The sequence below is a fragment of the Triturus cristatus genome, chromosome 6 (assembly GCF_964204655.1).
Source record: "Triturus cristatus chromosome 6, aTriCri1.1, whole genome shotgun sequence".
Classification (NCBI taxonomy): domain Eukaryota; kingdom Metazoa; phylum Chordata; class Amphibia; order Caudata; family Salamandridae; genus Triturus; species Triturus cristatus.
The window spans coordinates 1,441,976,334-1,441,991,952 of NC_140589.1; the positions used below are offsets into that span (position 1 = coordinate 1,441,976,334).

General features: G+C 45.7%; 1 protein-coding gene across 1 annotated transcript in view; it reads left to right on the top strand.

Moving 5' to 3' along the window:
- The first annotated feature begins 310 nt into the window (after positions 1-310).
- Positions 311-15,619, top strand: part of PPP3R1 (protein phosphatase 3 regulatory subunit B, alpha) — a 194,049-nt gene continuing 178,740 nt past the window's right edge. The window contains 2 exon segments of the mRNA XM_085612503.1: positions 311-373; positions 375-548. Coding sequence (XP_085468629.1) covers positions 326-373; positions 375-548 — 222 coding nt within the window. The 5' untranslated portion in view covers positions 311-325.

Below are 15,619 nucleotides of genomic sequence, written 5' to 3' on the forward strand. Positions count from 1 at the left end.
AATTAGGTCTCAAGATGCGACATAAGAAAGTCCACAACAGAAGCCTCGCGTCAGGTGACTGCGCCCAAAACACCGCCATCAACCGCGATTTTTATAAACGTTCTCCTGTAGGAAAATAATATTGCACTATGCCCACAATATCCTTTTTCTACGTCGACCGCCCTTACAGGCCTTTCGACGAAGAAAGTCCCTTTTCCATTTCTTTGCTTCAAAGAGCTGCTGTCTCTGGCGGCCTCGTGACGCAGGGTGTTTACCTCAGCACGCAATGATGGAGCCCCGGGCGCACGTATGCAAATGAGCTGTCAGCGCCTCTACGGTGCCCCGGATGCTGGTGTCGCAGCCCCACCCCTCCCCCTGTCTCCTGCTCCCCTCCCCCCTCTGCTGCCGTCTTCCAGTCGTGGGTCAGGAGCAGCGCGAGCCACTGCGGCAGGAGTCCTCGTCATAGGATCGAGAGCGGCGCGCGGAGTCCCAGCAGCCCTTCACCAGCCCCGCCCCTATCGCCGACCGCAGCCCGGGGAGCGCAGCGCCCGACACTCCGCGGCACCATGGTAAGAAGACGGGGAGGCCCCGATTAGGAGGCCATGGGCCTTGGGGTGGAGGAGGCAGGTGTACGACGGTGTTGCTGCAGCGCATGGTGGTTTGTTTCTCCTGCACTCGTTTAAAGCAAACGCCTCCGCTGTGTGCCATCTTCCCCGGCAGTGCACACACAGATCCACTTATACAGTATTTTCGCAGGGTGGGGAGGGGTGGTAAAAGGCAGTGGTTGCTGCATTAATGGAGGCGGATCAGTCTTTGCTGCGGAGCTTCCCGGGCGGGTACGTGTACTCGGCGAAAAGGTGGGGGTGGTCTGTTACTGTACTCAGGTGTGGAGGAGGGGTTGGGTGAAGGCTTAAAAGGGCCTCCTGTTCCCCACAGGGAAGCTGGCTATGTGCCTTTTCTTCCACGACTGCTATTGTGGGGGAAGATCTATGCTTACACCCTTAATTTCCCCGTTGTTTCGCACGATCTATTTATATGCGGCAATGGTGGTTCGTGTACACAAATTCAGTTATGTTAGGGATAATGTCGACTCCCTCACGTGACATGTCGATGGAGCGGGGTTGAATGTGCTTAAGTCAAGCTCAGGATGGTAGTGAATGTAAAGGTACTGCTACCTTACTATTTTAAGGTGAGCTTATGCTTAACACCCATCCTCTGCCATGTTCTGTGTTAGGGACAGACATACTGAGGGTATTGGGGTTATACATCTCAGCCATCCGTGCTCGCGAGATGGCGTGTTTAATTCGTGCTAGTGGAGAGGACATCGCGATTAAGGTGTTGTTTAGAGATTAGCACGGTCCTGTGTGCCGAGGGTTATAGGAATGCGCAACCAACCCATCGTACCCAACAGGCGACAACAGTGGAGACGTCCTTTCCTGACTTGCTGGGAGATGTGCGTTTCTCGTCAGCGCATGCTTTACGAATGTGCACCATCATCCTCTCCCAACATGCTTGGGTGGATGTGTTCACCGTTAACCCCTGGGTATGCTCATGGTGATAGATATGTGTGTTCCTTTGGCTTGTGCTCAGGATCATCGGTTATGTATCTGTTATGCTGATTGGTTTGCGGATGGTTCTTCTGCACATGCGCAGGGTATTTGAGCTGTGCATTCCCCACCTTTCAGTGTTATGCGGTTGTGCATAATCTTGTGTGTATATTCATTGTGATTCAGATGTGTGTTTCTCCTACGGACAAGCTCATGGTGATGGACATGTGTCTCCCACCCACACATAACATGCTCACGGGGGAGTGTTCATCGTGTGGTCTACCGATTGTGATATTTGGTGTGTGTGTATGTGTATATATATATATATATATGTGTGTGTATATATATATATATATATATATATATATATATACACATACACACACATTCTCTCTGGTGATGGACAAAAGACGCACAATTGATGGACAGAATGCAGAACAAAACATTCACCCCCAGTCAAGAGATCTGGGTTAAATCCATCATTAATTTTGCTCACCATGCCCCCCAGTTTAGACCTGGCCATATGCAAATCAGTCTTTACCCTGTGCCTCATGGGAACAGTCCAGCCAGAACTGCCAAGCAATGTCCTCCCTGGACCGGAAACAAGCATCCTAGGACTGATTTCGGGTTTTCACCCCTTTTCAGGCACGCGAGTCTGTGTAAATCCAATATCTTTCCGTAAAGCTCAGGGGAATCTTGGTGTCACTGTATTATGTTGACACGAGTAGGTGATGTGTGTCACGTTCTGGCCTTCCCATAGTTATGGATTGGTGTGGTCTCGTCCGGTCATTTTTATGGTTTTGGGGATATATGTCCACTTGCTTGGCATTTTTAGTCCTTCGGGCATGTATGGTTTTTGACCTATCACGCCCAGGTAGTGGGAATTGCGTATTTAAACCATCCTATCTATAAATTATAACAGGCTTCCCTTTCTTATATTTATACCTTCAGATGTGTCGCCGAAATATACCTTTTTACATCGCTGCCAGGCGTGTGTATTTCTGTAAATCTGCTGCGCACGTGCACCTGACATGGGAGTTGTGCGCCGTTTAGGGAAATCTGTTTACAATAATATTCCCCGACGAACGCGTTCAGAGTACATCATAAACTGAGAACGTGATATGAGAACGCTGCAGACACGGTCCATTTTACCTAACCTCGAACCGGTCAATGATGAACATAAACTCGCCGCAGCAACGTAGCTCAAATATTGATTGCCCCTTTGATTGATGAATTTTGTATCGATTGCATTACTGGGCTCTGGAAAGCGGATTGATTAAGCGCTGTTTGGGCACCGTAACCCCAGTAAAGGAAATACAGTTCTGTATGTGACTAAAAATTTAAGTGGGAAATCCATTAAGGTTATTGGTCAGAACGCCTAAGACACGCTGACAGTTTATTTACTCACATCAGAATACGCTTTAATACGCATTTCTATTTATTACGATTTCCTTATGTGAAATGTTGTCAAAGTGGAGCACATGAAATGTTTATTGCTTCAGTGCTGCACTCATTATATTTAAGGAAGCCCAACAAATGTGAGAAAAATGGCATTTAAGAATGTGTCTATTTCAGACGTTTGACATGTGGCAAGTACAGCTTGCCCTAAGCGCTTTTGTAAAATTCATTTTATGGGCATGGAATCTGATAGTAAGAGGCTGAATGTCTAAGGACGGGGTAATTTCACTAACATGTTGCTGTGAGGTTTGTAATCCTTGTGTCGTTCACCTGTTTACTCCAACAAGCAAGATCATTTTCATTTCCCAAATGAGTCTTAAGTAAATGTTCCCATGGGAATTCACTGCAGAACATGAAGTATGTATTTTTTTCTCTTTAAATTGTTTGCAAAGCAGGCGTCACCTCTACCACCTGCTTCCCTTGAATTGATTACATTTTAGTAAATATTACATTGGTTGCAGGATCAAAATTTGTCTTAAATTATGAAACAGCATCACATTGTACGATTTTCTTCATGTTGAGATTTTCTTCTTTCGTAAGCATACATTTTAGACAATGCTTTTTAACAGCCTTTTCTTGTGTGAAAACACCATCCGTATTATTTTTAAACTCTTTATTCATTTCTGTGGCCGTTCGCACGCTCGAATGATGGAACACCTACAGTGTTAAACTCTAGCAAATATCGTGAGCTCTGGATACATTAATCCCCTGCATAAGCATCATATTAAGTCTTTTGATTCTTATACATTTTCTGACCATGTAAAATCTTCAAATAAAGACCTGAGTATATGGTAGGATACCACTAAAGCGTGATTAAAGACTAGTGTAACTTTTCTTTGGACGAGATAATGAATGAAATATTTGGTATGCTCTTCTTCACTGACCTGCACAATACCTCCTGTTAGCAATTTTAATGCTTGATGTGGTGGTTCTTGAGACAAATATTGGTCCTTAAAATATATCACTAGGCCTTCATATCAAACCACTCATTGTAAAGGACACATCTTGGATCGGGCTGCAACCTCCATTGTGGTCATTTCACATTTAATTGTGTTGACATTCATGAAATATTGTTTGATGCAGAGCTTTGTGATTTGTCTTGTTGAGCCACTTCTTTCCCCCAAAAAAGTCCAGCAGAGAGGAACGCCGACAACTACTGCATATAGGTTGTTTCTAATGGATATGCTGTTTTCATATTACTCTGAATCCATTGCAGAGGAAACAGCACCCATATTGATTTGCATGCTACTCAGGCTATTGACATTCTGGATCTTTTCGTGTGAAAGATGATTGCACCGAAAACAAGCATTTTCAATGCAAATAGGTCTCGCATTTACACGAGTTTAAGCTATTGGCATTGTAAATGGCAATGCGTTTTATTTATGTTTTAAAAACCAAAACATAAAAAAAAGGCATTGTTATTTTCAATGCCAATAGCTCGAACTTGTGTATATGCGAGACCTATTGCATTGGAAATGCTTTTTTTTATTTTTTTTTGTTTTGTGCACTTATGAGCGCGCACGTGCCCCACAGGGAGTGTGGCTCTTGAAGGACTCTACTCTTATGGGGTTGACTTCTTGGTACAATGCGATGGTCAGAAGGAAACCCCACTATAAGTAGTGTGCGAATGGGGTTTATGGGTGAGTAGTTATTCTGTGGTTCCTCAGCTGGGGATTTTAGGGTTGTGCAGTTTGTTGCGTGCGCTACACTGCCTGAGGGTGCTAGCTTTGCAAAGAGACAAGTATTTACATTTGAAAGGAGGCACAAACGTGTTTTCCAATGCAACAAATGGGACAGAGTATTTTGGAAGTCCCACAGAAAAAATCGTAGTACATTGTTGTCAAAAAAATAAGTTTAGGACCCGCCAGACAAGGATCTGTTGACTTGCCTTCTGTTTTTTTTTTTTTTTTTAAACCTATTTGATTGAGTTTTGTCAGCATACATGCATATCACACTTCCAGACCCATGTTCTACCTTTCTTGCCCTCTCATTGTGCACACTCATTCTTTGTGTGTGTATGTATGTATATGTATGTATGTATATATATATATACACACACACACTACCCCCCCCCCCCTCCACACACATTCATTCCAAATACCCACCAGTGTCTGAATACTTTATTTCTACACACATGCACAATATTCCTACACACATAGGCAGAGTCCCTCTATGCGCTCACCCATTGCAAGGCCACAAAAAGCTCCCTTTATGCGCTCGCACACAGCCACACGCTATGGCAGAAAGCACATGCACAGCACACTCTTTAATGTAGGTACACAAACTCTGCACGTACACACACTTTTATTGCATATAGTCATCCACGCTTTATATATGCACAGACTCACTTTCCTTGTACAAACACACTTGCTTTATGCACTCATTCACTACCCTTGTATGCACACATGCTTCGTGTGCGGACACACCAGAACAGGCTATCTGCAGGGATGTTTAGGTTATGCCTGTTTGCCCGCATGTGCACTCTCCTCTGTACAGACATATGATGCTCTTGTGTGTCCTCATACACCGTCCATGTTCACACATTTTCTGCTGTCCAGGGTTGGACTGGCCTAAGGAGCCATTAGGCAGTTCCCGGAGGGCTAGTCTGACAGGGCAGAGTATAAGACCGTTTTTGTCTGATTGTGGCCTGTTTTATTGTGTATTTCCCTGATATTGTCAAAAACATTGCCTGCAGCAAGCACAAATGCATGCAGTCTCCAATTCCCTTTATTCTCACGCACACACTGCTTATGTTGACATTCGCACTCTGCCTTTGTGTTTCCCCCTCACACAATACCCCTGTTCTACTAATTATGGTATGCGCACACACACGCACACCATTTCTATAAAATGGAAATCTATAAATGTAGGCAATCCTGGAAAAAAGTAGTATATAGATTATTTCGACCTGCAGATATGTCAGAGGACAGCAAGGGCCTGGATTTTTTTTTTTTTTTTTTTTTTACCTGAAGCAGCAGCAGTAGGGGCCCAGCAGTGCAGGAACCCGCGGAGCTCCATGGCGAGGGCAGCTCTCCCCGCTCTGCGGCCGCACAGCGCCCGCTATCGGGTTGAGCTCCAGGGCGCGGCTGCCACCAGGCAAGGTCCAGCCCAGGTCAGCATGAGCCATGCGGCCTCACTGGCTCGGGCACTCCTGGGCGAAACGAGTTGAGGGATGCGTTATCTACTCTATCCAGATAGGAGTCAGTGCCGGCACTGGCAAGGACTGGCCAGCAGCATCGATCCAAGGGTACGCCGTGCCCTCGAGGTCACAAGTCCGTGTGAAGAGCGATATGACTGTGTGTGATCTTGTTAGTTAGCGTGTCGCACGCAGTGGTAGTGGGTTGGTGTGGGCCAGCACACCCTGCCAGTGAGCCAGTGGGGGAGGCGGGCACATCGTGTCTGGTGTGCCGTGCACACAGTGTCGCCGGGCAGGCTCCTAGGTGATCCATGTCTGTAAATCAAAGCCGGCTCCTAGGTGTGGGCAGCTTTCTACAGTGTGTACACACTGGGACTGGCCCAGATTAGACTACATAAATCTCTGAGCTGTGACCTCTGAAACACATCCTCGCTCTGAAGGCCTCAGTTTGTCTTCCTGGGGGAGGGGCACTAGAGGGGGCTGCGGATCAAGCGTCTGGGTCAGATGTATCCCGTCTTAACAGGCCTGGCAAAGTCCAGGGACACTGGAGGGTCTGGATTATGCACCTCAAATACCCCCACCCCTCTTCAGACCCAAAGAGAAGCATGCAAGGCGAGGAGCTGAGAAAGGATGAGAGGCGGGGCAGGGCAGTGCGAAGGGGCAGGGAGCATGGACTACAGAATATGAGTTCAAAACACCTCACGGACCCCACCCTTGCCCACAACGGGCCTTAGTCCTTTTAGAACAACAGCCTTTAAAGTCTGTGACCCGAACCTTCAGCCCAACCACCCCCACTGTTTACCACCGTCCCAACGTGGTCCCAAACGTGATCCCACCTTCTCTTCAGATCTGAACAAAGCAACAGCGCCTGGAGGGAATTATGAAATGAATTTGGATGATTTGTACAGGGGCGTAGCTCCAGGGGTGTGTTTGGGGTGTTACATGCCGCAAACAAGCCGCTTTCTCTCGCAGAGAATTTCCTAACAAATAATGACACACCGTTCGTTGCCCGTTCAAGTCATAGGTGCGAGTTTTGAAAGAGGAAGAGGAGAAAGGCAGTGATTGCCAGGGACTACATGTGGCAATCACCTGGCAGCAAGATTCACTTGAAAAACAAGGAAGAGCTGCAAGAAAGAAAACAAGCGCTCGCCATCTGTTTTCACTCAGTCGCTTGTTTATATTTGCATCGCGCTTTCACTGAAAGCGCGATGCAAAAATAAACACGGGGTTGAGCGAAAACAGATGGCCCTGACGACCGTCGGGATGGGCCGGACAAAAAGGCGAAAGGGTGGAAACAAAAATACCTCATTTCCAATGGCAGGCCACCGTTTAGCATCAACGGTGACACCAGCCAATGGAAATTAGGGGTGGGGCTTCAAGTCTCCATATGAAATCTGCTCTCTTACAATATCTCTCGCCCAGCGAGCAGTGCTTTGCGCTGCAACGCCAGGCGAGACCTAAAAACGGGGGAATAATAGGTTCAATACTGAGAGCTAACCCCTTGCATTGAAATTCAGAAAAGCTCTGAACAATGTGTTTAGTCTTTGTTTCTGAAGCAGGAAGTGATATTTTCAAAAATTTTAAGCAACTTGAAGGGCCTGGGTCGCTTTCATTCTTATTTCATGTGTGTCAAGACTGATTAGAAAGTTTTCATGTTTCTTTCACCAGAGGGGGCTGCTCTCTGGTCACTGATTAACGATTGTGCCTGCAACAATAATATGCTGCTCTTAATTATGACTTCTTATTGACAAGCAGTTGCTGGTTTGTCAGTGTCCGCAGACCCAGTGACACTGAGCTTCAGTTTTGCATGCTGAAATTCAGTGACTGAATATTAATATAGGAAAAAGAGCATTTTAGTCACTGTTTGCAATGCAGACTCATGCAGCGTGCACTTTGGCCTGCCGTGACGAGATCTTATCTTTATTCCGCCAATGTTGTAAAAAATATTGTCGGAAATTGACTTGGGGCTCCAAATGGTGTCTTTGATTTCAGTGATAGAATCCTCTTTCACATTTCAAATATGAAAATTGCACATAATCTTGCCCTTCCATATAGACAAATGATAACGATCTGTGGTATCTGCCTTAGTCGGCTTTAGGCCCAGAATAAATAAAATGCAATAATAGAGTCTAATCAATTTTCACCTAATAGCTTTTAAGTTCCGCAACATGAGATCAAATTTGATGCACATCTTCAGTTCTCTGACAGCTTGACTAGATCCTGGCTTATACCTGATCTCTTTTTAAGATTCGTTGTTCAGTCCAACACTTATGGTATGTGAGATCTTTTGCTTAAATGGGACTGAAGAAAGTCAGGTGTGCCCACAGTATGCTCCTGCACTATTTATTTTCAATATTGCTTTGTTTAATCATGAAAAAGAACCCCACAAAGACATAACTCATATATAACATATATGAACGTTATCACGGAATGGAGTACCTTCTATTTCCCTCCCTCACCAACCATGGGGGCTGTGAGAATACAAAGAAAGAGATTCCAGCTGAACAAAGAGACATTAAATCATCAGAATCGCCATTGTTTGGATTATTGTATGGAAAAAAGGAGTAGTCTTTCCTTTATTACGGTAGTTAGTACTGCCCATCTCTCTGCTCCACACTCAGTTTCTTTATAGTTATAGGTTAAATCCGTAGTTCTTGTCTCTAATTAGGATTCTCATAACATTGTTAACATTCTTGACATCCTTGGACAGATTAGTTGAAGAGTGTAGCACCTCAAATGCTTCACCAGCAGTTTCCATATGGTAGTCAATTTATCTCTTCACTCCTTGCATCATAAGTGATCATTTCCATAGCCAATACATTCTATGATCTCCTCTACAGGTCCTTTATTGAGAGAAGGGGTGCCTTTTCAAACTTAAGTGCATTTTCTTGTTTAGCAGCTAGCAATTTGTTCTGCAAAACTGCCCAGTGTCTTTTTTTTTTTTTGTTTTGTTGCCATTACTTTCAAAGTCAGTAATAAAGAGTCAGTAATAAAACATATCTATTACTGTCGGAGCCCTGCATTTTTTTAAAGGCGGAAGACCCCTTATAATGCATTCCACCTCAAACTCCTGCTCTAGAACGTTTCACTACAGAGGTCTAAGTTTAGGTAGGCTAACGTCTTGAAATAGTCAACATTTGTTGGCATAGCCACCTCTCTTTTATACATTAAGCACCGAATCTCTCAATAAATGCTTCCCCTCCCCCCCCCCCCCACCCCCCTGACAATATTGAAACTACTCCTGTGCTTGCTAAAATATTTGACATCCTAGAATTCTGCTTTGTGATTCTAAGCCTGGGCGCAGCTTTTTCATAGAATTATTGTTTGATCTGTAAAAGTGCCCTTGCTAATCTCTCCTAGCATTACGTTAATCTCGCCTCTTAGCATCACAATCTCTCTCCTTGCTTTAAGGGATTCGCCCCTCTATTTATCTACAAGATCATATTGGAGATTTGCAATGATAAGTGCCAGGCACTTGACTTCAATTATGGCTTTTGAAGGCTTCCACAGCACACCCGGTGAGATCTAAATGTAAATGTCAAGGTACTTATAGAGCGCACTGTCACCAGACGGCCACCTTGCGGTGTCGCCTTTGCGGTTTCCTGGCGCTGATACTCATACCGCTGTGGAACCCCTCCTGGCTTTCCCTGTGAAGTGTCCACTCCTGGGCACCCCCAGGGTGAAGCCAGGCATCCTTAGCGCTGTTGGGGCCGGTGTGGAGGCTAAGCAAGCTATTGCCCAGAGTTGCAGCGTGGGGCCCATGATTAGAATAGGCACAGAGGCGAGAATAGACAGGTCCGAGGAAATTGAGCCCGAGCCCCGCCTCGGCGGGAATCGAACCCTGGTCCCTGGCCAGAACTCTGCTTCAGGGTCTGCCGCTCTAACCATTGAGCCACACTCCTTATTTATCATAAATATTCGTATATCTGATTGATCAATTCTATTTCATTTTACCTGTCTTTAATAAAGAGGCATCACATTTCCATTCCTTTTATATTTCCTTCAGGGTTTCCCTAATTACAAACCTAATACACTGGGGCATGGCCCAAGGCAGTAATCAAACCTATATCTACCCTTTATATTAGAGCTAGCAGATCATCACTGCTCCACATCATATCACTTCTTGAAAAAGCGGGGTGGCTATGTAGGGAAAAAAGCACTATTCCTTCTTTTTTGGGTGCATAATCCTGTATACATTGCATAACCTAAATTTAGACAGGATCGTAAATGTAGAGTGCGGCATGCCATTAGTTGTGTATGTATCACTTGGGTACCTATTAAATCTACTTCTGTGACAGTGACAGTGTTAAAGTAAGTTCTTCTTCCATGATCTAAATAATGCGGCCATCAGTGTAGTTAAGTATATCTCTTGTTCGATGTTGAGGGCCTAGGATTTTACCAATGTATCCGTAGACCCTCTAAATCCCCTATAAGCTTGATGTACTTACTCTCCGGCCCTTCCTTTAATTTTCAAATTTTAATTCATATCAGTTCTGCTCACCTTTTTGTTTGTTTGGCCGTCACTTAATGTTCGACAAGATACATTTTATGGTTCATCAGTTTACAATCTTTCCTTAAAAGGTAGCTTTAATAAAGCATATATCTGGGGTTTCTGGTAGCATTGGTGGTTTTATTTTATGCATTTTTACTGGGGCGGTTAGGTCCCTTACATCCCAAGTTAATACCCTCACCATATTTGAGAGGCCATTACTCCCTAGTGTCACCTCTCTCCGAGCCTGCAACATTTTGTTTCTTTCACTTCGGTTATAGATTACATAGGCCATAGCAAACTAGAGTGTGAAAATACTCCTTAATATCGAGTTAACACCTGAAACTGGCTTGCCAGGGAGATGGTGGATTATCTCATCTGTGGTGATCTTCAAGTTAGTCACATTTTTCTCTGAGCTCCTTTGCTTCTTTAGATATGAATGCCAAGATAGACGCTGTATCTTTCAGTTTTGTTCCTGTTGCAGTTATGGCGTTTCCATTTGTATTCTCCCCTTCACCCATTGTCTGGATGGCCTTCGCTAGGTCCCTGATTGCAGTCTTTCTTTCCAATTTGTTCAGTAAATATGCTGCACAGCTTCTCTGGTATCTTGGACATGGACTGTACTAGATCCTCCTGTAGAAGCCTCTCCCTTTTTGACTGCCACTGTTGCTCCCTGCCTGGCTTACCACGTTGTCGGTGTCTCCAGCATGAATGGCGATCGTGTTGTGACTTTTCCAAGTCGGTCGACTCACTCCTGTGTTCAACTATTATGGTCCCGAGGTTATGTATGGGGTACTGTAATCAGCTGTATATCGGTTCTTAGTTCTTTTTTATTTCTTGTTACTCAGCTCATTACCTCACACTGGATTGTGCCACCCACACAAGCAGCCTGTAAATGTGCCACCCACACAAGCAGCCTGGAAATGTAACTCTGGCCTGCCATTGCAGAGCCTGTGGGCAGTCTGGGACTGCCATGTAGACCCTAACCTTCCCTTTTCTTACATGTCAGTCACCCCTAGGTAGGCCCAAGGTACCCCTGTGGGCAGGGTGCAGTGTATGTGTAAGGTAGTGCATGCCCTGGTGTGTGTGGCATGGCCTCATAGTGAATTACTGCCAATTTCATTTTGCAAGGCTACCTGTTCACATAGGACAGAATGGGGAGTTTATTTATAACCTCTTATAAAGATAACTGGCCCTGGGAACTAGTTGGAAAAATAAAGTTTAGTATGCCTGAACTCTAAAGATGTATCTTTTAGTGAAGGTGATTTTTACATTCTGTGTTTGAAAATACCACTTTTAGAAAGTAGGTATTTTCTGACTCAGCCATTCAGTAGGCCTCTGCTGGGGTTGTGGATTGACTGTCTGGGGTTGTGGATTGACTGTCTGGGGTTTGGATGACAGGGGCTGGGGAGGAGCCGTGGCTCCAGATAGTCTAGGTGGGTCAGGAAAGGGCTGAATAGACCTGGGCTGCATTTAGAATAGGGGGAGGAGATTTCCTTTCACCAGAATGGGCCTGGTCTGCCTTTGACTATGCCGTCTCCACCTTCTGCCAGGAAGCCACACCAGAGAGGGCAGAACTGGTTCTGGCTGGGCACAGACACTCTCTGCCTAAGAGGACAAAAGATTTTAGGCTATAAAAGTGGGGCCCAAACCCCTGAACTTTAGAACTCTTTTGGACCAAGAAGACTGCCAAGAAAAAGAGGTGGAGAAGCTGTGAGGAGGAACTACCACTTTGCTGTTTGGGCCTGCAGTGGCTGCTTCTGTCTTGGGCAGTGGAAGGACTGCGCTGAACTTTCTGCAATCTATTTATGTGAGTTGCTCCAAGGGCTTGAGGTAGAGCTTGCCCTCTGTTCGAGAAGTCCCAGGAACAGCAAAGACTTCAAGTTGTTCTGCCCTCAGCACTGGGGACTGTGCGTTTTTTGTGCTGCAACAGAAGAAAAAGCAACCCAACGCCATCTATGAAGCCACTGCAGACTCCATGTCCCATGGGCACCGCAGGGGGCACCACCGCAACCCTGGTCTCACCGACGCCTGATGATCGCACTTCGACCTGTGAGCATCACACTCCACATCGCCTCGCTTCACGCCGCCGCCTTGGCATCCCTGACGACGACGCTCCATGCCGAAATCGACGCCTCTGCTTGCACCGTGGTTCGAGGGCACCGCTCGAAAGTTACACGACTCACCGCCCTCATCCCGCACTGCAGACCTGGCCTACTGACGCCTACGCCATCGACTCCAGTTCGTCAGCCGTTTACAGCGCTTCAGCAACAACGCCGCTGCTTGCACCGTGACATGCCAGCACAGTGACGAGCCCCGCACCACTTCGCTCTGCGACTCTGGTCTCACCAACTATGCCATCTGACGCCCCCACCGAGCCGCTGCTCGCACCGCGACCAGAGGGCGCTGCACTTCGCACTGCAGCACCGGACGCCGGCGTTCCCGACTTCAACCGCGAGGAGTTTGATCTGCAACACGTGTGACTTCAAAGGCCTGACGGCTCCTGCACCAACCTCCGGAACCGATGCCTGCGGATGCCATGCTTTTGGAAGCTCAACGAGAGGTCGCCGGCGCCCTGCATTCCTAAAGGTACTGTTTTGCGGGTCTTCCCAACACCGTAGCTGGCCCACTACGCCATGGTCAGCCAGAACTGTTTGGATTTGTTTTTTCACGGCGCCGCAATAGCCTCAGATGTAGCTATCGACTTCAAGGAACTGTTTTTCAAGGTTATTTTGACTGTATTGTAGATTTTTATCCTTTTGGTCTTGTCTTGAGTATATAAAAATATTGGATATTTTTCTAAACTGGTGTGGTGTCCTTTTGTAGTGCCTAAACTGTATTACTGTTGGTTATGTGCAAATGCTTTACACACTGCCTCTAGGATAAGCCTGACTGCTCGCGCCTAGCTCCCAAGGGGGTGAGCATAGATTATTTTAGGAGTGTAAGTCCCTTATCCTGACTAGGAAGAAGGGTCCCTACTTGGACCAATGTGCAAGCTCTTGCCAACTAGAGACACCCATTTTTAACTGTGCTCTCAATCAGAGGTATTTGACTTTGGCACAGCATATTCTACTTATGGACGTAGCACTCCTGGGGATTGTGCTTCTTGTTGGAGAAGTTAAAGAGGCATAATGGAATCAGATGTGACAGTGCTGACTGGAAGTTTCTAGAGGGGGGGATGTAGGGTGTAGCCAGCTTTTACATGTAAGCTGGGCCTTTGTCCATAAGGCCATATGAACAATGAGACTTCGGTTTGTTTCTAGCATCTACTGGGACTCTGTGGACTTCGCTCATAGCCCGTTTGTTCTAGTCAAATATGTCAATACATGCACATCCATGGCTTCTTAAGCTTGGCGTCTCTGGAGTTAATCAGTCAAGTTCTTTGGTAGATCTGTAGTAACCACTTTGCAGTAGCCTAGCCAGGCCTGAACGAAACCTTGTGGGATCAATTTCTTCAGAAGTTAGCAGGAGAGGAAAGATTTTGTGAAGTAAGCAGAGTTGTGCACCCCCCCCCCCCCCTGAGTAATGCTTTCACTTGTATAGAGTCAAAATGGCCCCCTGATTTTTCTGCTTTCTTAGTGATTTGAAGAGTAAGACATTGGCTGGTTATTGAAGTGACAGAGATTGGGCTTTGTTCCCCTAATATTAAGATTTCAGTTTTTGCTCTGTTAAAGCAAGGGACATTTTCTCTCATCCAGTATTATGCCTTCTAAACAGTTGGTGTAGTGGTGGACAGCTGAATTGTTTTCTAGGCGAATGTAGATTTGTTTCTCACCTGCATGCATATAGAGGTGAATGTGTATCTGAAGCTACCAATAGCCATTATTTGGAAGCATGGAGAGGGCAAAGTCTTGGAAAACACTGCACAGAGATCTGCAAGATAATTGGCAAGGGCCCATGCACACTTGCTGATAACCACCACAAACTGAGATTTCCATTTTGAAACACTACTGGATATAGCAAAATACTCTGTATCTGGACTGTACGATGTCATGGTCAACTGCGTAAGTATAGAATCAAGGCTACTTTCTGTCCTTTTTCATATGTAATTTAATTTTTTTCGTGTTAGCCAGAGCTGATAAAAGGCTATGTGTGTTCTGGTTTTGTTTGATGTAAACTTTTAGTTAATTTGTTACTGCACTTTCCGGGATTTGATAATTTAGAATCCTCACAACAGTTAACCACCATTTGTGTTTCATCTCTGTGCCTGAGTTTTATTTTTAGGTAGTAGTGAGATTATTGCAACACAAAAAGATGATGGATGGAATGTTGAACATTGTCAAACATTCACCCCCAGTCACAGATCTGGGTTTAATCCATCGTTATTTTGCTCACCACGCCACCCCAGTTCAGACATAGCCATATGCCCTAAGTCAAGCTATCCTGGCTGAAGCCATATGCCCTAAGTCAAGCTATCCTGGCTGAAGAGGGGTGACACCCCGAAACCGGTCCTAGGATGCTTGATTCCGGTCCAGGGAAGACATTGCTTGGCAGTTCGGGATGGACTGTTCCCATGAGGCACAGGGTCAAGACTGATTTGCATTTGGCCATGTCTGAACTGGGGTGGCGTGGTGAGCAAAATAACGATGGATTAAACCCAGATCTGTGACTGGGGTGAATGTTTGACAATGTTCAACATTCCGTCCATCATCTTTTTGTGTTGCATTTTCACCCTAAGTGGGAAGGGTATGTCCAGACGTGGGTCCCATGCTCACTACGCTACTGGAGTCAAGCTATCCTGGCTGATGAGGGCTGAAAGCCCGAAGCCGGTCCTATGATGCTTGATTACTGTCCAGGGAAGACATGGCCTGGCAATTCGGGCTGGACTGTTCCCGTGAGGCACAGGGTCAAGACTGATTTGCATTTGGCCATGTCTGAACTGGGGTGGCGTGGCGTGCAAAATAACAATGGATTAAACCCAGATCTGTGACTGGGGGTGAATGTTTTGCCAATGTGCAACATTCATTGTGTGTTTTGTTAGTAGTGAGATTATTGCCTGCTTTAATTGGC